Raw genomic sequence first — 23,937 nt, 5'->3', positions numbered from 1 at the left:
CCACCAGTGAACTCTTAAAAAAAACCACTTTCCATTGATTAACTTTGCACCTAGTAGTTGAAGAAAAACATTGCCATTTGCAAATTTTAACACATTTTTGAGAAAGATTATCTGGCTGAACCCAATGCAATTTCCTTCAGACTGTCCTAAATTTGGGTGGGTGAGTGGGTTTCATCTCCCCATCATCCATAGAATAGCAATAGCAATAGCACTTAGATTTATATACCGCCTCATAGTGCTTTTTCAGCCCTCTCTAAGTGGTTTACAGAGTCAGCCTATTTTCCCCAACAATCTGGGTCCTCATTTTACCCATCTCGGAAGGATGGAAGGATGAGTCAACCTTGAGCCTGGTGAGATTTGAACTGCCAAATTGCAGGCAGCCGGCAGGCAGCTGATACTCTAACCACTGTGCTATCTCAGGTCTTGGAAACAATGGAAAGCAAAAGGAAGCTTTCTCTTTTGGCTCTTTTGTTTCAGCTGTTCCCCTGAAAGAGAGCAGATGAACAGAAAGTAGAAGAAGATAAAAGGATCGGTGATTTGTTATGTACTCTTCCAGGAATATTGACAAAGATGCCACCAATGTGGCAAAGATGATTTAGCAAGCATCGGAGAAGAAAGATTGGGGAGGTTCTGATGCCTTGTCCCCCTCACCCCATCCATGTGATGAAAAATACATACAAGGGACCATTCAGATCTCTATGCTTTGGCTGTTGATGTCTATTGTAAATATGCTTCTCAAAGACCATGCCGCAGCAGAATTTCACACTGCTGTTTAGATGGGAAAGTCTACTCATACATACAACAGCATATACAGAGGACTGTTTTGCCATGGGTTGATAGAAAAGTGTTTCCAGTACAGATGCAAGCACATACTATTGAATTTGAAAAATTATGAGAATAAACTGTTTTTATGTTAAAAAATGAAATTCATAACTTTTTTCTTTCTCTGTTATTGCCATGTCCACCTCTAGAACTTCCTGCGTTGCCAAAACAACAAGACTAATTACAACCTAGTGTGTGAGACATTACAGTTTTTAGATTGCATTTGTGGAAGCACAACTGGAGGACTTGGACTGCTTGGGCTGTACATTAATGAAAAAAATGTAGCATTGATCAACCAGACTCTGGAAAGTTTGACAGAGTACTGCCAGGGACCATGTCATGAAAATCAGGTATTGTAGTTGGGGCAAATGGGAGATGTGGTTGGCTTGGTGCAAATTGTGAGGCTGACTTGGACCACTGAGAATTCCTGTTAATATTTTGGAATGTTCAAGTTTCAACTTATAGTGTTAAGAAAAGAAACATGCATGTGATTTTATGGGTGCATAGTATGACCGGAGGTCCACCTACACTGAGGGTTATGGCAGTGTTAGAAAGGTATGGTTTGCTAGTATGGAAATTTCCTATTAGGGAGAGGAAAATTATAGGTAAACGCTGTTGCTCCACTATTACCATATTACAAATCTCCTTTTTCTGTGTGGGAACTCATGTGCACACAGGTGGGTGGCTCTAAATCAATCTTGACTCATGGCAACTGCTTGGATAAGTCCCTGAAAGTTTTTCTACAACATTTTGGAAGTGGTTTGCTATTACCCTCTACTTCTGAGGGTTAAGTGACCGGTCCCAAATCATTTTGCTGCCTTTGTGCCTGAAACTTACCATCTCTGGGTTTCTTGCTTGTTTTTTAAACCACTACATCAATCCAAATTTCACTGGGTACTGCTTTTCAGAAGTTCCAAATTAACCCATAATTATTTTAGTGTACATAATCATACATATAAATTCATGCACATATTGACATTTACAACGATTGTTTAGAAATGTTACTATAACACCACTACATATACTGAATTGTGACTCAGGTGTTTGTTTTGTTGAAATTCTCTGGTATTTCTCCAATAATATTTCAAACTTCATTCTTCTCTATTCTATGGTAAAGAGTAACTTCAAATAATTACATATTATATTACATTTATATTACATAGTAACTAAGCCAACAGTTTCCACACTATTGCATAAACTGTGGAAAGCAACCAAAAATAAATCCAAATGCTCTAATAAAAATGTGAGATCAAAATTTTAAGATCTGAAAGGAAAATTAATCTTCCCAGTTCTTTTTTTTTTTTTAATTTGATTTATATGCCACCCTTCTCAGGAGACTCAGGGCGGCTTACAATGCGTTAAGCAATAGCCTTCATACTTTTGTATATTTATACAAAGTCAGTTTATTGCCCCCACAAACTGGGTCCTCAATTTACCTACCTTAGAAAGGATGGAAGGCTGAGTCAACCTTGAGCCTGGTGAGATTCGAACTTACAGTAATTGCAGACAGCTGGTATTAATCACAATGCTATCAGTCTGCTGAGCCACCAGGCCCTGGTGTGGCTGAGTTCTCCCAACAGTAAATCAACAAAACAGAAGTAATGTCATTAATTATGGCATTTATATGTTGAGTAGTCTCATTTTCTTCCAGCTGTTCTTTCTATAACAATATATATGGGGAAACAATTATAAATATTGTATCCAGTGGGTGGGGGATGGGAAGAACTTCCCCTCATAATTTTGACCTGTGGGTTATTTTTATAAAATAATCATACTATATATTGTTGTTATCTTTTTCCACTACTTCGCTCCTTATGCAGAACTGCATTGCTACTCATGAATCCAATGGTATTGATATAATTACAGCATTAATTCTCAATGATATCAACCCCCTGGGAAAAAAGAGGATGGATCTTGTATTAGAACTGAAGGTAAGTAGATACTTTAACAATGAAAATGATCAAGAGAAAACAAACATTTATGCTCAAGATGGTCAAGAAATTCACTGAATGTCTTGGACAAGGTAGCATGTAGAGGAATTAAGTTTGAATAGGACTTAAACTACACTAAATTAATTAAACATGACCTAATGTAAATTTGAAAGAATGCAGCTTAACTCATTTCTTGTATGTGTAATTAACTATGAAAATGCAATCTCCAATTTATGAAATTGAAGGAACCAGTATAGTGATCACAACATATGTCATGAATCTGCTCTACCAGATGGGTTTGACACATGCCTTGTAACTGCAACTCTAGAAAATGTAGACATTAGGGAACAGGTGATTCAGGTGTATAGATAAGAAAAGAAACTGCAATAAAACAATCTTCATGTAGTGATACTTTATGGTGGGAATTACAGTTTAGAGAATCATAAGTTTTTAAGCATTATAGTTCAAAGGACACTTAATACAAATAGCTCTTACTAGAATTTGTTAGTCATAATCTAACTTGTTTTCAACGTAGACTGCTATGTGACATTTTATTATTTATATGCTGTAAGCAATTTATAAATAATACAAAATAGAAAACAAAACAAAAAAGTAGAATATATATATTTTCCTTCCTATGATAATGGACAGGAAGGTGAGTGTGTATCCCAAACTGTGATCAAATACAAACCTTCTTGTCCATTATCATAGGAAGGAAAAAATTGTAATGGCAACAGTAGTCAGCTACTGCAGGGATGGAATTTTGCAATCTGTATTTCTACAAAACAAGACTTTGCAAAATGCAACATTCGTGATTTTAACTTACTATGTTAGGTATTATGTAAGAATGAGGTCTGTTTCGTAGCCTTTCAGATGTTGGGTGTACTGTACTGCCAGAGCCTTGCTCCGAATGTAAATTACTTTTCCCAAGTATTTAAAGAGCACAGGTTTTTAGCAGTTGGTTTTATCTTCATTGTACATACAGGCACTTTTTAGACGCTTTCATTTGTTCTTTGTTGGTTTATCATATGTCGAGTTTACTAAAATGCAGTAGGTAGTATTCATATTCATCTGCACTTTCTTTATACTGTTTTTGTTTTTTTTTTGTTTTTTTTTGTTAATACATGGATATTTTAATTGGCTTACTTTCCTTAAAGTTCCTTTTTGTTTTCCAGAATAACGCCTCAAAGTTACTCTTGGCTATAATGGAAAGTAGGCATGACAGTGAGAATGCAGAAAGGATCCTTTATAACATGAGACCAAAAGAACTGGTATGTTTCCAAGAATTTGCTTCCATTAATTTGAACAGCATGAAATTATCTTGCTGCCAGATGTGTGATTAAGAGCACACTATTTTGGATCTTATAAACTGAGGCCTCTCCTTAACTGAGCCCTATTATGGTTATCAGTAAATTGAAAGAGCTTTGTTCTATATAGATAGGTATGTTTTAGGTTGTCTTAATTTGAGATTTTAAGAAGCATTATTCTCTATCACAGTACAGTATCATTTTTACTGTGATCGTCTGTACTGGCAATATACACTGCTCAAAAAAATAAAGGGAACACAAGCAGAAGACATCCGAGATCTGAATGACTGAAATAGCCTTATTAAATACTTTGTTCATTACATACAGTAGTTTTGTGTTCCCTTTAGTTGTTTGAGCAGTGTATAAACTACTGTATGTAAAGAACAAAGTATTTAATAAGGCTATTTCATTCATTCAGATCTCGGATGTCTTCTGCTTGTGTTCCCTTTATTCTTTTGAGCAGTATAGTTCTATCATATCTTGTATGGTGGGGATTACAGGCAAAGCTAGGTCACATAGAGAAGAGAAAATGTGTTTTATAAGGTAAAATTATGGTATATTGAACTATATAGAAATATATCTTGGCAACATGGTAGCATTTATATCCAGGATTCATTCTCACAGATAGATGGCAAGGACAGTTTATTGATTTTTGCCATCAGCTTTTTGTGATCTTGAAAGATTTACTCCAAGGGATAGGAGGACTTTCATGAGTACTGTGGGAGCCAATTCAAGGGATGAAAAAAAAGCAGTTCCTCTCCTTCTTTTCTGTTAGCCAGAATTCCCAGTGGATCAAAATGAAACAAAAGCATTCATGGACAGAAGGATTTTACTTTGTATGTTCAATGTAAAAAACTGAGTGAAAGAACTTGAAAGAAAAGACATGCTGAAATAATTAGCTGTTCTGAGAAGTCACATGTCCCATTTGTTTCCTTATAAAGATCGAGTGGCTGTGGTTTCGACATCCCGATATAGTCAGTTGGTGCCATCACTGACTATTGGGGGTGAATCGTTGGTCCCCAAGGAGAGGGCTCGTAATTTGGGCGCCCTCCTGGATTCACGGCTGTCTTTAGAAGAGCATTTGACGGCCGTGACCGGGAGGATTTTTCATCAGGTTCATCTGATTCGCCAGTTCCGTCCCTTTCTGGATTGGGACTCCTTATTCACGGTCACTCATGCCCTCGTTACCTCCTGTCTGGACTATTGCAACACTCTCTACATGGGGCTCCCCTTGAGGAGCACCCGGAGGCTCCAACTGGCGCAGAGTGCGGCTGCGCGGGTGGTTATGGGAGTGACATGGTGTTCCCATGTAACACCTCTCCTGCTCGAGCTACACTGGCTCCCGGTGGTCTTCCGGGTGCGCTTCAAGGTTTTGGTTACCACCTTTAGAGTGCTCCATGGCTTAGGACCTGGTTACCTACGAGACTGCCTGCTGCCACCAATAGCCTCCCACCGGCCGGTACGCTCTCATAGAGAGGGGCTCCTCCAGGTGCCGTCGGCCAAACAATGTCAACTGGAGGCCCCCAGGGGGAAAGCCTTCTCTGTGGGGGCACCTACTATCTGGAATGAGCTCCCCCCGGAGATACAGAGGATCCCGGATCTGCGCACCTTCCGCTGCGCTCTTAAGACCTTTTTATTCCATCAGGCTGGCCTGGCCTAATCTTTTCCCTTTTTTCCCTTTTTAAAATGTAAATTTTAATCTGTTTTAAATTATTGGGGTGTTTTAAATCTGTCTTGGGCCAAATTGTTTAATTCAGTTTTACTTTGCTTTTAAATTTTGTATTTATGTGTTTTATCTTGTGGCTGTTCACCGCCCTGAGTCCTTCGGGAGTAGGACGATATATAAATGAAATGAAATGAAATGAAATGAAATGAAATGAAATGAAATGAAATAAAGGTAGTCCCTTTGCTCACAACCATTCATTTAACAACCGTTTGAAGTTCGACAGCACTGAAAAATAATGACTTATGACCAATGCTTGCACAGCAACCCAAGGTCACATGATCAAAATTTGGACACTTGACAACTAACACGTATTTTCAATGGTTGCAGCATCCCAGGGACAAGTGATCTTCCCAGTCAGCTTTAGACAAAGTCAGTGGAGGAAGCCGGGTTCACTTAATGACCTTGTGATTCTCTTAAAATTGGCAATGGAAATTGTGGTCTAGTTATGGTTATAAGTCAAGGATTACCTGAGGTTAAGGATAATATGTCCAACAACACCTAAGTTCAGTGTAGAAGCTTGGGAAGTTATGACACTCTAGCACCGTGATGGCGAACCTATGGCACACGTGCCACAGGTGGCACGTGGAGCCATATTGGTGGGCACGTGAGTTCAGCTGATTTTCGGGCCTTCTGGGCCCACCGGAAGTTGGGAAACAGGCTGTTTCTGACCTCCAGAGGGCTTCCGGGGGCGTGGGGAAGGCCATTTTCACCCTCCCCAGGCTCCAAAAAGCCTTTGGAGCCTGAGGAGGGCAAAAAACAGGCCTACCAGGCCCACTATGCCAAAAGCGGGGAGAGCAGGGGTGGTGCGTGTATGCACGGGGGGTGCGGGGCGCATAGAATTATGGGTGTGGGCACATGCTCAGGTGACCCCCCGCGCGACCCCTGCTTTTGGCACACAATGGCAAAAAGGTTAGCCATCACTACCCTAGCACTTCACGTATGAAAACCAAATAGTGAAAAAGAAAAAAAGGAAACTGCTGAAATTTTATCATTCTGTTTTTTTGATTCTGAGATTTATTTTACTTATTTTGATGGACATCTTAATCAATATCTCTATGTTGATGAGATGTATGTACAGTATATGATTTAAAATAATACTTTATAAGGGTAATGATTTGAAGTAGGCATTTAGATGTTTTAAAAAAGCTGTCTGGGTATTCTTTTGTCCTGCTTTAAACAAATAACAAAATGCAAGCAAGGAATTCAAACCTATATAGTTATAGTAATTGTCTGCGTCAAGAGTATGACAGAATATATTATTCAGCAATAAAGGTGTGGGCTGGAGATAAAGTTTAAGGCTTTATTTTTGGCATTCATTCCACTGAGTTTATTTCTGATATAAATTATAGTTGTTTAAAAAAACAACAGCAGTATCGGTAATCTGAGCCAGTGATCCCGAGCTTCAAAGGATAGAAGGAAATAAAAATGACTTCATATAAGTTTCATTTTCAAAATATCTGAAATAGAATGAAAATATGAATCAGCTTGAATACTTGGATTTTGTTTTCTTTTCCTATATATTTGTATATATATTTCAAATTTGGGAAATGTGTTTCTCTCTCTCTACAGGTAGAAGTAATTAAAAAGGCCTATCAGCAAGGTGAGGTTGAATTTGAAGATGGAGAGAATGGTGAAGATCTTGCTGCATCTCCTAGAAATGTGGGGCATAATATTTACATATTAGCCCATCAGGTAAATTTTTATTTATACCTGAAGAATTTATCCCAAAGTTTAGAGCATTTGATTCATAGTAGTTGAAACATCAAAGTTTAGGAGCCGCGGTGGTGCAGTGGTTAGAATGCAGTACTGCAGGCTACTTTTGCTGATCATTGCCTGCCAGCAGTTTGGCAGTTCGAATCTCACCAGACTCAGCCTTCCATCCTTCTGAGGTTGGTAGAATGAGGACCCAGATTGTTGAGGGCCATAGGCTGACTCTGTAAACGGCTTAGAGAGGGCTGTAAAGCACTGTGAAACGGTATATAAGTCTAAGTGCTACTGCTATTGCTATCATGCACTGCAGGAATTCATTTCAGGAGTGTCAATATGAGCCTTGTTGGATTATTAATACTGGCACAAATAGTAAAAGTAGCTAGGCGAAATAAAGATGCATTTTTAGGCTAATATAAAACATGGTTGCCAGTTGTTCCCGTTTGCCTAAAACCTGCTGTTGCCCACTTTAGTTATGCTTTTGGTGCAAATTAATTTGTCTTTCTTAAACAAAGTGCTTTGTCATACAGTTTTTCTCAGTATGTGCTGAAACATATATTTGTTGATAAGCATTCTAAAAGCATAACATTTCACTGATTCTCCATCCTTAAGTCTGTCTCAAGTTGATACACCTCATATAACATATAACAAACTTTCTACATTCCAAATAAAAGAGAACCATTGGTAGCTTCACACTGCAGTGAACAAGGACATACATTCAATTTTGCAGCTTCTAAGATTGTTGGATGAGCAGGCACAAAACCAGCCAGGGAAGTGATTGAAGCCTGGGGAATGGGCCCCTCATCAGTCAACAGGAGTGCTGATTTACCACCAGTTTATAAAGTACTTAGGACGCCAGGGTTTAGCAGCACAAGGAAACAATAGCCAACACTACCCCAATCAACATCTAAAAAGTTACATACAACAAGTACCTTATGAATACCACACAGAGAATAGCCCAAAACACACATTCTGGTAGAGAGAAGTTCCCTGAAGAAGGGCTACAGCACGAGTCCGAAAGCTTGGAAGACTAAACCTCTGGTCCCGTTGACTGACAGATTGAAAAGAGAACCAAACTGTTTTCATTTTGAAAATGGTTGCTTTAGCATTATTCATAAACAACAGAAAGGTTTGCTGACTAGTGGCTTTTTGCAAAGTAAGAGTTGTACTTTTTGTGTGTTCTTTCTCATACTCAACTTGCCAACTTTTGGGGGATGCATTTTAAACTAGGTTCTAACAAAGACATTATTTTTCTCTAGGTTTGCTTATTTGCTTGCAGATGTTTCATTACCTGACTAGGTAACATAATCAGCGCTAGTGAGGGTGAGGTGTTCCCTGCAGTGATGGGTTGCTACCTGTTTGCCCCAGTTTGGGCGAACCAGTAGCAGCGGTAGGATGCTCTGCCCACTCTCCCGGACGTCATCAAGTACGCTCTGTGCATGCGCAGAAGCTTTTGGGCATGCACAGAAATGGCACGCGTGCAAACAAACCGGTAGCAAAAGTAAATGAAACCCACCATTGGTTCCCTGTTTATATTCAGTAGCTTAAGTACAGTGCTGTTTCTAGTACAGTATTAGTACTGATGATTTAAGATTGGTTTTTATCTGACCAAGTCAATATCTGATTTGATTTGAAATAAAATAAAATTGGCTATTTCTCAATTTTGCAATTGAGTCAATAGTTTTGAGTTTTTGCTTTGTTTTATTTTTTTAAGTAGGAGACATGGTTTCTGCTCTTCATAATTGTTCATTTATTTTATAGCTTGCTCGCCACAACAAAGAATTGCAAAACATGTTGAAGCCTGGAGGTCAAATAGATGGAGATGAAGCTTTGGAATTCTATGCCAAGCATACAGCTCAAATTGAGGTAAATACCTCAAATTATATCTAATTAATCTTAAATGGAACTGTACAAAGAAAAGTAACAATTTGGTGTAGAACCTATATAGCCTAGTAAAATAATAATTGAATTCTACTGTATGTCCTGAATATCTTGTTACAAAAAAAAATCCCTTCAATCTTTAATGAATGTCAATTCTTCTAAATATAAATATACTTCATTTTTCTTTTTTTTTCTCTCTCTTTTTTTAAAAAAAGGCTAACAGCACCTTGAAAATGTGTTTGATTGGGTTACTGTAGGTTTTTTTTTTTTTTTAAGTAAACAAACTGAAAGTATACTTCAGGAAAAGTCTTGGATTAAGGACTTTTTACAGTGGAAATGAAATAGTATCAAGAAAGGCAAAGGAACTGACTCTTTAGGAACATTTTGTTTCCTTCGATAGACAGAGCTACTGAGCTATACAGCACAGACTCCATGTACAAAATATCCATTCAGAGGAAAGGACTTGTATTAAAGAGCTACTGTATTAGCCATTACTTTTTTCTCTGGTTTCTCTAAAATATTGAGCAGCTTCTCAGGTTCCTGAAAGTCATGCTCCAGTTTCATGATGCTTTGGGGCTTCACATATGAAAGTTGTCTCCCAAGCAATATTACAAAATACCTCAAACTCTTAAATCACACAAATCTTTCATATTGCCCCAATCAAATGCTAACTCTAAAATTTTCCCCCAATTCAGTGCTTTTATGAAATAAAAATAACTAGTCTTTGAGGAAATGTACATGTTTAAATTTTCACAGAATCATATTCTTATATTTTTATTAATGGAATCAGTTTAAAAATAGGAAGAAGTGATTATATTGGTTTGATTTGATTTAGGCATTGCCTAATTCCAAAGTGACTTTGGATGGAAGTGACCAGTGCAGATTTATTTGTTTTTTATGACTTTTTATATACCAAATCATTTCAAATGGAACAACAAGATGGAGGAAGGGAGGGACAGAGGGAGGGGGGAAGGAAGGAAGGAAGGAAGGAAGGAAGAAAGAAAGAAAGGAAGGGAAGGGAAGGGAAAGGAAAGGAAAGGAAAGGAAAGGAAAGGAAAGGAAAGGAAAGGAAAGGAAAGGAAAGGAAAGGAAAATTATCCATCTACCCAAGTAATACTTGGCTAGCAACTGAAATAATATAATTTTTGTAACAATTCTGATGAGGAAATAACCTCCTTTTCCTAGGTGACTTGGAATGTGAAAAGAAATGGTGGCAATAGAACTAACAGTGTTAACATGAATGCAAATCAGCAAGCATTTTAAAAAAATACCAAGAGTTCCAAGAAGTTTTGCATATTGAGAAATAATATAATCTCATTGTGACCATACGCCATGCAAATTAACTCTTTAAACTCTTCATGTAGATAGTTAGATCGGATCGTACTATGGAGCAAATAGTCTTCCCTGTGCCCAGTATATGTGAGTTCCTCACCAAAGAATCTAAACTCCGGGTGTACTACACTACAGAAAGGGATGAGCAAGGCAGCAAAATCAATGATTTCTTTATGAGTTCTGAAGACCTTTTTAATGAAATGAACTGGCAAAAAAAGCTAAGAGGTAAGTTTGGTCTGGGAACACAAAAGATTTTCACTTGTTATTGTATAATAATTCCTGATCTAAAATTGCAAACTTTTTTTCCTGAAAGAAAAGGAATATTAGACTTTCATGGGTTTTTGTTTTCATCTTTTTTGTTTTCTTTTATTCCCTTTCCTTTCCTTTCCTTTCCTTTCCTTTCCTTTCCTTTCCTTTTCTTTTCTTTTCTTTTCTTTTCCTTTCTTTTCCCTTCCCTTCCCTTTCTTTTCCTTCCCTTTCCTTTCCTTTCCTTTCCTTTCCTTTCTTTTCCTTTCCTTTTTTCCATACAAACATCCTACTCTCAGGTTTCCAGAAGGCCTTTGCTTAAACACTGCTTGAGCCTGTTGCTATTTATTCCATTATATCCCCAATTAATGTTTTAAATACACAGTACAAGGAAGCAGCTAAATGATTCTAACCAGTGGTGAAATCCTCCGCAGTTTGCCACCGGTTTGCTGCCCACGCATTCGCGGTGTGTGCCAAATGCATGCTCTGTGCATGCATACGCGCAGTGTGTGCCAAACACATGTTGCATGCACATGTGCAGTGTGTACCAAATGCACGCTGCACACATGCACATGCACAGTGCATGCCAAATGCTCACTATGCACAGAAAATGGACGCTTAACTAGGTAAGTAGAAGAGCGAGGGGAGAGAACAGCTGTGCCGCGCTATTTATATTTGCTAGAAAGCAGGATTTCCTGCTTTCTAACGAATATAAATCGTGTGGCACAGCTGATTGTCAGAAATACCTGTTCAGACCAACCGGTAGCTTTTTTTAACTACCAGTTCGCTGAACTGGTGCGAACGAGTAGGATTTCATCACTGATTCTAATTGTGTCCAGTCATGTCTGACTCTAGGGCATGGTACTTTTCTCCATTTCTTGGCTGAGGAAGCCAGTGTTGTCCAGACATTTTCTGTGGTCGTGTGGCCAACATGGCTATATGCTACCTTGCCACCGAAGTGGTACCTATTAATCTACTTGCATTTGCATGCTTTCCTGCTAGATTGGCAGGATCTGGGGCAAGGAATAGGAGCACACCCCATTGCAGGGTGCTCAGATCTCGAACCCGGGCTGTCAGCTCAGTTCCAAGAATCTTATGCAGGTTGCAACCTTATGGCTAAACTATCAACTAATCTCTAGCAGTTTTAGTTTTATTTATATTAGTGTCCTTTATTTTAAAGCAACTCTGCTGGGATTAACAAAAAACTAACAATTTTATCATGGTATAAGATTTCTTGAACATTTTATTGGCTGCTTAAAGACTTATCCCTAGTATGGGGAGACACAGTGACTTATATTTAGCCTGCTTTCTAAATCTACATCTCCCAGCCTTCAAAGCTATTGTCAGCACCTATGGGCAGATGGAATAAATGTTGCAGGTACTAGCTTGTTGTTGTTGTTGTTATGGAGCAGATAGCAATGCCAACTGTCCCCCAATCCTGCTTATCTAACCAAGTTACTTCTAAGGTGGAACTATAAATAATAATAAATTGAATTTACAGGCATTCACGCCTCTCTTGTGTGATACAGATAATCCTTGATTTAACAACCGCAATTGGGAGCACGATCTCTATTGCTAAGTAAGGCTGTTGTTAATAAATCACTCCTGATTTTACAGCGTTTTTTTTATTTTTTGCCACCGTTGTTAAGTGAACCACTGCAATTGTTCACTTTTGTTCAAAGAGAATCATGGGGTTGTTAAGTGACTCCAGATTCCCCCACTGACTTTGCTTGTCAGAAATTGTCTGGGAAGGTTGCAAATGGCAATCCCATGGCCCCGTGATACTAGCAATCATTGCAAATACATGTTCGTTGCCCAAGTGCCCACATTTTGATAATGTGTCTGTGGGGATGCTATATAAGAACCAGTCGTATATCATTTTTTCCATGTTGTTTTTACTTCAGTCACTAGATAAGTGGCCGTAAGTTAAGAACTACCTGTATTGCTTTCACGCAAGTTCACATCTGATAGCTTGTATATAGTTTCAGCTACTATTTGGGCATAGAAAGGAAGGAAAGGAATACTAAAAAGGAATTCTGAAAGAAATACTAAGACATACATCCCTTTGAGGTGACTAAAAAGGTGATCCAAAAGCCACATTATCTGGATTTCTTCTGATTGCTGAGGGAAGGGATATCTATTTTGCGAGCAGAAGCATTAAAATAGCATGTTTAGTTCATTATAGATATTGCTGAGGTAAATGAGTCTCATCTCATTCAGCACATCACAGATTTAGGAAAGCAGAACATTATTTAAAAAAATAGGTTCGTATTTAAAACCAGTGGAACGCATATAGACACTATGTACTATATACATGTCATATTTGATACTATGTTCTCTAGAGCTCCTTCCCATCTAAGGCTTAATGAAGGACAGTCATTCTGTACAATATAACAGTCTCATCACTCTCATCTTGTTTGACAGCCTACAACAGGGGTGTCAAACTTGTGACATCATGTTGTCGTCACATGACATATCACAACTTTTTTTTCCCCTTCACTAAACCGGGGGTGGGCATGGCCAGCGCATCACACATCTGTCCGCAGGCTGCGAGTTTGATACCCCTGGCCTACAACATTCTAAGCTTGTTTTGAAGCTCCAGATGTCACAAATTAAAATGCAACCAATATTGGGGGGTGGGGGTGGGGTAGGAAAAAGATACAAGGATTTTCTTTCTGGTCATGCTTACTCTGAAGTGTGGAAGGTAGTGCAGATTCAGTTAACTGTTAGGAAAGAAAGTGATGGGAAATTGAAATACACTAAGAGTTTAACTGCACAATTTGCTGTATAAACACATACAGATTTTAAAGACCCAGATGATTGCTTCATTAGGCAGAGAAAGCATAGACATTGTTTTGTATCTTCATATCAAGCAATCATGTTATCCTACCATTTTGTAGATATCTTTGTTTTCTCTCATAAATAAAGGCAAATAGACATGTCCCAGGATAATGTCGCAAGATCCAATATGGGTCAGTCACCAGGACCAGAGGTTTAGTCTTCTGAGTTTTCGAACTCGTGCTTGAGCCCATCCTCAGGGAACTTCTCTCTAGCAAAATGTGCATTTTGGGCTATATGCATAGTGGTCCCGGTGACTGATCCAGATTGGATCTTTTTTTCCTCTGCATTTTTTTCTAGGATGTACAGCCTTTCATTTTTTGGCATCCTTCAGATACATGAGAAGCTCAGCTCCCAGACTCAGTCGTATTAGACTGAGTTTTGAGAGCTGTAATCTGAATACTTATAGAGTTTGATTTTAAGATGGATCATCATATAAAATAAATAAAATAAAGGTTTGCGAAGACATCCTGTAATGAAAAATACATAAAAGAAGGTAGAAGACAAATAGCTCTGTCACATAATGTGGGTGAGCAATATTTCCAGAGGTAGGGGGCTACTTCCATAATATTTCCATAAACAGGGGGTTGAAGATCTCCAAGGTACCTTCCAGTCCTATAATTCTATGACTTCTCTTCCTCACTAAGCTACAATGATGAGCAGCATTTGGATTGTCTGGATTTTTCCCCCCCTTGAGTACCCTGTTCCAAACGCAAGTTTTCAACTTGTATTGTTTTAAAAGAAGTAGACTTTCAAGGAAAGGTTGAGATCTGTACAAATGTCAGTGGTGCTTCATGCACAGATTTTATGTGAGCAAATGAGATAAACTGTCAATGTTTAAACTGAACATGAAAAGCTAGGGAATGAAAGTTATTAGAATGTGGGTTTAACACAGGCTGGGAACTGAACTTGTCACTTACTAAGACAAAACACAGTTCTGTTTTGCTGCCAGCTATATTCTTGCTAATCCTACAGTTTATTGCTGGGAACCTGCTGCTCCAAAGCCTGGGATCTTAGCATAGACTTCTTGTGCCAACATAGACTGTGAAAGGATTCCTGGGTCACAATTTGTCACTGTTGGTTTTAGGGGGGAAAAAAGAAGGGTATTATAAGTTTTATGAGAGGTAACAAAATTTTCTGGGCTACTTGCAGTTACTTGGTCTTATAGTCAAGCTTTTTCTGTTTGATTTTGGGCACTTTCTGAGTTATTGTGTAACAGATTTTAATATGTTCCTCTTCCAGCATTTTGTGTCTGTGTGTTTGCCCCCAGTTGTATAACCCAGAGGCATCCACAAAGGGGATCAAGGCAAAAACAGCACTGCACTCTTGTGATTTAAGTGCAACCCTTTTGTCCTTATCTTATCACACCATATGTGATGAAAAATAGTGGTGGAGCATATTGTGCAGCACTGTTTTTATCACCTTGATGGAAGCACCTTCTCCTGTGGATCCCAGTCTGGAAGGTGTGCGCAATGTGATTTGATAAAATAAAATTAAAATAGGATATTTAAGGTTAAATCATATCCTGCAACATGCAGTTTCAATCTGAAAACTAAAATTCTGCTGTTATAAACTTGTACATGGGTATTTTATGCACGTGATTTCTGTTCTCGTGGTATTTACAAGCTTAAATGGTTATATAAAAGTTTAATGTGATCTTTGATCTGGAAAAAAAACCCTTCACGTGAACTTCTGAACTTTGCAGTTAAAGAGAGACTTAAATCAAATAATAAAGGTTACTCTTGTGGCTAGTGTGTCATTCTAGGAAAAGCTGGCAAATTTTTGTTTCTAAAATTTATTCCTTGTTAAAAGATACCTTTGAATCCATCAAACATTTGTTTTCCTGATTTTGCAGCTCAGCATATCTTGTATTGGTGTTCCCGCAACATGTCCTTCTGGAGCAGTATTTCATTCAACCTTGCAGTCCTTATGAATCTACTGGTAGCATTTTTCTATCCATTTAAAGGAATCAAAGGAGGTACCAATATTTCAAATATATAAAACATAGAATTTAATAGTTATATACCACAAAGATTTGAGGCCGAGAGAGAAGTAAATGAAGGATTCAATTTTGGTAGCCATTTTAGTGACTGCGATGCTAAGCAATTCACCATTTCCTAAATGATGAGAAACCTAAGAAAAAAGTATTGAGTCTAATTCAGGGGTAGACAATAGTGGCCCCAGAGATGAGTTGAATTGAAGTCCAAAGGTCATAAAGGAGCCATAGTTGCCCATCCCTGGTCTATTTTATTCTGGCTTTGGAAATTGGACTTTTCTGATGTCTGTCTTATTTACAAGTATTTGTAAGTATGCAAACTACCAACAAAAGTGCATATAGTCAAGGCTATGGTTTTCCCAGTTGCAATGTATGGCTGTGAAAGTTGGGCCATAAGAAAGGCTGAGCGCCATAGAATTGAGGCCTTTGAACTATGGTGCTGGAGAAGACTCCTGCGAATCCCTTGGACTGCAAGATGAACTAGTATAATTAAAATCAGTGCTGTCCCTTTTCATATTACTGCTAGTTTTATCTCTGTTTGTCCTCCAGATTCTCTTCAATTTTGGGGGGATTATATATTCCAAAACAGGAAACAAAATTCTGACTATCAGGAATAGTGAATGTTACTTTGTCAAATCACCTATTAATTTATCAAGTTCATTTATGCTAATCAACACCACCAAAAATCATTATACCCTTAAGTGTTTGCTGTGACAAAGCCTGGAAGATGTGAATAATTAGAGGAACCTAAATGGCCAATCAGTTATAATTGCACATATCAGAGAATTAACGTTTGTCATTAAGACATTTCAAAATCGTTTCACAGAGCTTGCTTTCTGGTCCAGATTATTTTTATTGATACGTCCATCAAGTTTTCATTCATTTTTTTTAAAAGATATATTTAAATATCCTTGAATACATACTTAAAGTATATGCATTATAACGATACATAATATTTTTGCATAATTTTGTTTTAAAATAAGCACATTGAAGTATGTTTTCATATATTGTTGAATTAAGAACTATGCTCAAACTTTTGCAGAAATATTCAGTCTAAAGGAATGGTCCTCAGGGTCTAAAGGACTCTAGTCCTCAGGGTCAAGTTAGGTCAGTTCACACTGAACTCTGCAAAGATCAAATTAAGGCATGTCATATTTTATCTTAGCTTAAAATTCCCTGTTGCTTCGGGAAGCAGAAAATCTCAAACCAAATTGCTATGACCAACTACAATGACCGGAATTCTTTAGAGGCATATCAGTTCAATTGACAAGGAACAGATGCTTCTCCTAAGGAGTAGAGTAACATGCTGGGAGATGCCGTCATCTTCAGGTTATTAATATTTGGTATTAGATCCAAGCGGATCTAGGTTTTATGATTCTGATTAAAATAGTATTTCATCAATACTTGCAAAATTTACAGACTTAAAGACTAAAAATAGAAGAAGTTGTCATTGGGGCAGGCCACGGATACATTTATTTGAATGCAGACTAATTAATTCAAGTGTAGTGAAGGGACCTGTTCATCACAGCATTTAGACGTTAGTAAGTTAGTAAGCTGAATGAAGAAATCAGAAAACAGCATTTCTCTGGGAAATCTTGAACATGTTTCCCGAAAGTAATTGCCAAGCCAGGCCAGTTTGTCCATAAATTTGTTTTCAGAAAATTCATAAGGTAATTGCTGAATTATACCTTGGTTCATGTGTTTGGAAAAAGACTGACCTATCGTACATTTCCTGGAATCTGTTGGGCACCTTTTCTATATGTTACTCTGCTTCTAATTTGTGGTTTATGTGTGAGGATATTGTTTTAAATTGCATTGTTTTAAATTGTTGTTAATAATGACAAGGGCTCTGTGGAGCCATATGAGGGGAGAGTAAATAATAATGAATTCTGGGTGTCTTCTTTTGCCAGGTACACTGGAGCCCCATTTGTCAGGCTTACTCTGGACGGCCATGCTAATATCGCTTGCCATTGTTATCGCTTTACCTAAGCCCCATGGCATTAGGGCTTTAATAGCTTCTACAATATTGCGATTAATTTTTTCTGTTGGTTTACAGCCCACATTGTTTCTTCTGGGGGCTTTCAATGTAAGTGTAAAATATATTTTTCCGGGATTTCTTGAAAAGTTGTCCACTTACCAAGCTAGGAATTTTGTTATAAAAAAAAATTAAGGTTGTGCCCCAGAATACTAGCTGTGTTAGATTTAAGAGGAAATATTTCAAAGCAAGTTCTCTGATACGGTTTTGCAGATATATCTCACGTATATAATTTTTAAACTTGTCTTATATTAAATGGAGACTTAGCATTTTAGCCATGCGTTAATCTTCTTATTTGTTTTTGCTCTGCAGGTTTGTAACAAAATTATATTTCTGATGAGTTTTGTTGGTAATTGTGGAACATTTACTAGAGGATACAGAGCCATGATCATGGATGTAGAGTTTCTTTATCATCTACTATATCTTCTGATTTGTGCAATGGGGCTCTTTGTTCATGAATTTTTCTACAGTTTGTTGGTAAGCGTTTCTGTCTGGGAACTTACCTGTGATAATGTTTGTTGATCATAATGTCCATAGTGTTACCTGACAAACATGTATAACCAGAGACCTTTATGGTGGTCTGCAGCAGGGGTGGGTTCTAAAATTTGTTACTACTGGTTCTGTGGGCGTGGCTTGTTTTGTGGGAGTGGTTTGATGGTCATGATACAATTCTTTAGGATTTAGCAGAGGTACTGGTCTACCAGGCTTTTAACTGCTTGCAGAGCTGTACCGATGTACCCATTTTTTCTTGGAGTGTTCCGGTCTACCCATTTGTTTTTGGAGGCACCAGTCTATCCATTTGTTTTTCGACCGCACTGGTCTATCACCATACTGCCTTTTAACACCCTCCTTGTACTATACAGGTAGTCCTCGAGTTACAATAGTTCACTTAGTGACCTTTTGAAGCTACAATGGCACTGAAAAAGTGACTTACGACCATTGTCCACACTTATGACCATTGCAGCATCCCCATAGTTACGTGATTTACATTCAGATGCTTGACAACTGACTCATATTTATGGCAGTCGCAGTATCCTGCAGTCATGTGCGCACCTTTTGCAAGGTCAATGGGAAAGCCACAGTCACTTAAGAGCCATGTTAGTGAATTAACAACTGCTGTGATTCACTTTAACAACTCTGGCAATGAAGATCTTAAAATGGGACAAAACTCACTTAACAAATTTCTCACTTAGCAACATAAATTTTGGACTCAGTTGCGGTCCTAAGTTGAGGATTACCTGTACTATATAGTAGTATAACTATAGTAGATACACAATCATTGGAAGACCTCAAGGACCAAGTTTAGGAACAGATTGTTATAGAGAAAATCTATGTCATTACTGAGAGTCAATATTGACTTGATGACTCATAATCAAACAATCAATACACACTACAGATAGTTCACGACTTACAGGCATTTGTTTAGAGACCTTTCTAAGTTATAATGACACTAAAAATAGGGACTTGCAACCGGTTCTTGCATTTAAGACAGTTGTGACAACCCCACAATCAAATGATCAGAATTTGGTTGCTTGACAGCCAGCATGTATTTATGATGTTTGCAGCATCCTGGAGTTTCATGATTGCTATTGGCGATCTTCCCAGCCAGCTTTTGACAAGCAAAGTCAATGGGGAAAGACGGATTAGCTTAATGAACACCTGATTCATGTAACCCACTGAAGCTGTAGCAAAGGAAGTCATAAAATTAGTTTCAACTCATTTAACAACTGCCTTGCTTAGCAATGGAAATCTGATCACAATTGTGGGTGTAAGTCGAGGACCACCTTATAATAAATATACAGCTGCACACGCGCGCGCACACACACACACACACACACACACACAAACACTGAAAGCAAATGTAATACAGATAATCCTCGACTTACAACTGTTCATTTAGTGACTGTTCAAAGTTACAATGACACCGAAAAATGCAACTTTCGACCGTTTTTCACAGCTATAACCTTTGCAGCATCCCCCCGGTCACGTGATCAAAATTCAGACGCTTGGCAACTGGTTCATATTTATGACCGGTGCTGTATCCCGGAGTTATGGGATCACCTTTAGCAAACCTTTCTGACAAGCAAAGTCAATAGGGAAGCCAGGTTCACTTAATAAACCTGTTACAAATTCATCAATTCTAGCGGTTCACTGAACAACTGCGGCAAGAAAGATCGTAAAATGGGCAAAACTCACTTCCTTAACAACATAAATTTTGGGCTCAATTGTGGTCGTAAATCGAGGACTACCTGTATAGTAGTTAAAGTACTGGACTATGATCAGGGTGTCTCCGATTCTAATCCTCCCTTGTGAGGAAACTGGTTGGGTGACTTGTCCCAGTCTCTTTCTCCCTAGAGTTGATCAGAAAGTTGAAAAACTTCCATCTATCAACCCACATTGAACCAATGTTGCAGATTATGACCTATAACTTTCAGAACTTCCAAATTTCACTCTGCAATATGGTGATTTGAGATGAGATTTGTATCATTATTGTCGCCATCAGTGTAACCCTCTGATGTGAAAGACAGAGGATGATGCTAAATACATTTATATCTATTCATTTCTGTATCGAAGGCATTCTTTTAGATCTACAATCTAAGAAATTATATATATATATTCATATGTTGCAATATACTTTGTTTAAAAGAATTGTCTGGTCTGGATGGAATCTAAAAGAAATCTTTAACCAATTCTGCATCTGCTAAGCCACTTGATAAATGTCAGTGTAAAATGCTATAGGGCAGGAATGAAATCCAGCAAGTTCTGGAAAACCAGTAGCGGAAATTTTGAGCAGTTTGGAGAACTGGCAGATGCCACCTCTGGTGGCCCCAGGTTGGGGTGGGAATGGGGATTTTGCAGTATTCTTCCCCTGCATGCTCACCAAGCCACGCCCATCAAGCCAAGCCACACCCACCAAGCCAGGCTCACAGAACCGGTAGTAAAAAAATTTAGATTTCACCACTGCTATAGGGTGTTTTATTCCAAAGGGGAAAAAAGACTCCCAAAGTGGTCTTAATATCCTCCTTTCTGCTTTGAAGGTACTTTTTAAAAGCCTGAGTGCCTCTTTTTCTTTCCATGATTGGGGGGGGGGAATGGCTCAATCCAAATAAAATCAATGTCAGTGAAACTAATTAATTAACAGGGGAAATTACCCATTTTAAAAGGATATATGTAATGACTAAACTGCTTGTCAGTTCAGTTTGGTTACAGATCATCAAATTAATTAGCAATTGTTTGGAGGGAAAACATCTGTTCTTTTTAGAGCTTTGTCTTGAATTGCAATTTGTTGTGTACATGCCAAGGAGGCTATGTCTTAACCTACTGATTCCTGGGAAATCAGTTTTACCCATGACACAGAACTGATCAGAAATTAGCTATACCTTTTCCCTTCCAAAACACAAAATCAAGTCCAAGAGAGATGCTCAATAAGATTTAGCTAGGGAATCTACACATAATTATATAGTTGTTTGCAAGAAGCCATGGTGAGAATGATCAAACTGCAGAGATACTCTCTGGGAAAAGTTTTGATCTGTCCTGAGATTTGGCTAACAGCTTCATAGCAGTTAACATAAGTTTCTGCAAGATTACGTTCTTGAGGTAAATAATATTTGTGTGTGTATATTTAAAAAAAACAGTTTCCTTTTCTGTATCCACCAGATCTTTGTATTTTTCTTTCAATTTCAAGTCAGAGAAAATGATACTTAGTTCATAATAACAATAGCAATAGCACTTAGACTTATATACCGTTTCATAGTGCTTTACAGCCCTCTTTAAGTGGTTTGCAGAGTTAGCATAATGCCCCAACAATCTGGGTCCTCATTTTACCCACCCCAGAAGGATGGAAGTTTGAGTCAACCTTGAGCCTGGTGAGATTCGATCTGCTGAACTGCAGCTAGCAGTCAGCTGAAGTAGCCTGCAGTACTGCACTCTAACCACTGCACCACCTCAGCACTTAACAGAGCTAATCATTAGCTATTGAAAAAGTTGTATTAGGAAATTTTGAGTTTCCCATGATTTGGTGGATTTAAAGTGGCAGATGTCCAGCAGGTGGTTATATCTGGCTGATCTTATCAGAGTTTGAATACTAAGCAGACTCCGATCAAGGGAGGGCCAAAACTTTAGAGTAGACTGGAAAATACTTAACTAGTGGTGAAGGCTCCAGGCCAGAAACCAGGAGACTATGGATTTCAGTCCTGCCTTAGGCATGAAAGCCAGTGAGTGAATTTGGGCTAATTACTCTCTTTCAATCCAATTCACCTCACAGGGTTGTTGTTGTGAACAAAATAGGAGGAGGAAGAAATATTAGGTATGTTCTCTGCCTTGAGTCATTTGTGAAAATAATAAAGTCAAGATTTTTTAAAAGAAACATTTAAAAGTAAATATACAAAAGCATCACTGAAGAAGGTAGCAAATTACTTCCATACTGTTGCCAGGAAAACCAAACAATTCTGTCTATAGAGTGGGGAGAGGCACACTTAACCTGAAGAGGTTTAACTTTTTGCTTTATCAGCTGGAAGGAAGTGCTTAAGACTGCAAGAAAACCTTTCCAGTTTGATTTGAATATTCTTTTTACCCTAAAGAATATTCAAAATTTAAGAATAAACCCAGATGACAATGAAAAAAGTAGACTAAAAATTGAAGAGGGTTTAGGAAGAGAAATTCACCAGAGACATTATAACTAGGTGAACAGTGCATTACTCTTTTGCTTTTAACATGCAACATCTAAGTTTCTAGAACAGAAATCAAGAAATGCTGACAGCTGTTAGCAAACCAACGTTGTTCTTTCAGTTTATTTGGTATAATAATGTTTCTAGGAATTTTTTGTTGTTGTTTTGTTTACATAGAATCAGAGAGTGGAAGGGGCTGTTTAGGCCATCAGTGCAGGAATTAAAAATAAAGTATCTCCACCAAATGTCTATCTAGGCTCTGCTTAATCATATCCAACAAATGGAAGGTCATCATTTCCCTAGATAATTGGTTCCACTCTCATACTGCTCTTACTGTTAGGAAACTTTTCCTAACATTCATCCAGGATCTGCGTTCCTGGAACTTAAGACTCTTACTTGTGTCTTGTATTCTGAAGCAATTGCTTAACAAGGTGTGGCCTTCTATTTGGTTTTTAGTCAAAATGTCACAAAAAATCAACCTGTCTTTTCTAAAAAAAGTATGAGGATTTTATTTAATGATCATGTTGTTCAATTGTTTATGTAAAATTAATGTATCTGATAGGCCATTACCTCATAAATTGTTAATGCGTTGAATAAACATTTTGAACTGTCCTTTTCCAGCTTTTTGACTTGGTGTACAGGGAGGAGACCTTGCTGAATGTCATTAAAAGTGTCACTCGCAATGGACGTTCTATCATCTTGACTGCTGTTCTTGCTCTTATTTTGGTTTACCTGTTCTCAATAGTAGGATACCTCTTCTTCAAAGATGACTTTATCTTGGAAGTAGATAAGCTACCTAATGAGACATTATTGCCAGGTTTGTATTCAATTCTTGACAAAGGAAATACACCAAAATGACAAAAAAATAAATAAATAGGGGATTTATTTTGTGAATGCTAATCCCTCTCCAGGCCACAGGCAATTTCTTGCTAAAACCAGTTAAAGCAACCAGTACTTTAAGTTAATTATGCTTATAAATTGAGTTCTTAGTATTTGGAAAACTTAACTAATGAGATTGCAAAGCAAATCAGGACCACATGTAGAAATGTATGCATTAAAAAATATAACTGAAAATAAATGTACAGTTGTCCTGTACAGCCTAATTCTATACTCGGTGTATATTGAAATGATGTGATTTGGATGATATATGGTGAAAAATGTAATGAAAAAGTCCTTCCCCCCCCCTGTAAATTATGTTGTTCCCAAATATCACATTTTACAAGAAGATATTAGTCACATTTATATGCCCCTCTCCATATCACAAAAAGCAACCTCTGTCTATGCATATAATTTCTGGAATATGTCCCATGTATGAAATAATATGAATCCATATGTTGAATTTCACAAGTGACAATAATCAAAACCTGAATGCACATAAATAGGTATAACATACAGTGCATGCACTGATCCCCATCCTTCACTCTCTCCAACCTCTCTGGGCTCAACCTG

General features: G+C 37.9%; 1 protein-coding gene across 6 annotated transcripts in view; it reads left to right on the top strand.

Annotated features, from left to right (window-relative positions):
- Positions 1-23,937, top strand: part of ITPR1 (inositol 1,4,5-trisphosphate receptor type 1) — a 256,477-nt gene that overhangs the window by 200,384 nt on the left and 32,156 nt on the right. For all 6 annotated transcript variants that reach the window (XR_015732679.1, XM_087887909.1, XM_087887911.1 and 3 more), the window contains 10 exons: positions 972-1,172; positions 2,643-2,753; positions 3,929-4,024; positions 7,356-7,478; positions 9,255-9,359; positions 10,739-10,931; positions 15,646-15,768; positions 17,697-17,872; positions 18,134-18,298; positions 23,110-23,305. Coding sequence is in view for 5 of the 6 variants with exons in the window: in XM_087887909.1 (XP_087744035.1) it covers positions 972-1,172; positions 2,643-2,753; positions 3,929-4,024; positions 7,356-7,478; positions 9,255-9,359; positions 10,739-10,931; positions 15,646-15,768; positions 17,697-17,872; positions 18,134-18,298; positions 23,110-23,305 (1,489 nt within the window). In the remaining variant the exon portion in view is untranslated. The remainder of the gene's footprint in view (positions 1-971; positions 1,173-2,642; positions 2,754-3,928; positions 4,025-7,355; positions 7,479-9,254; positions 9,360-10,738; positions 10,932-15,645; positions 15,769-17,696; positions 17,873-18,133; positions 18,299-23,109; positions 23,306-23,937) is intronic.

Source organism: Pantherophis guttatus, chromosome 2 (assembly GCF_059756535.1).
Source record: "Pantherophis guttatus breed Tessera chromosome 2, ASM5975653v1, whole genome shotgun sequence".
Lineage (NCBI taxonomy): Eukaryota > Metazoa > Chordata > Lepidosauria > Squamata > Colubridae > Pantherophis > Pantherophis guttatus.
The sequence above is the reverse complement of the archived record's forward strand: the minus strand, read 5'-3'. Positions and strand labels throughout refer to the sequence as shown.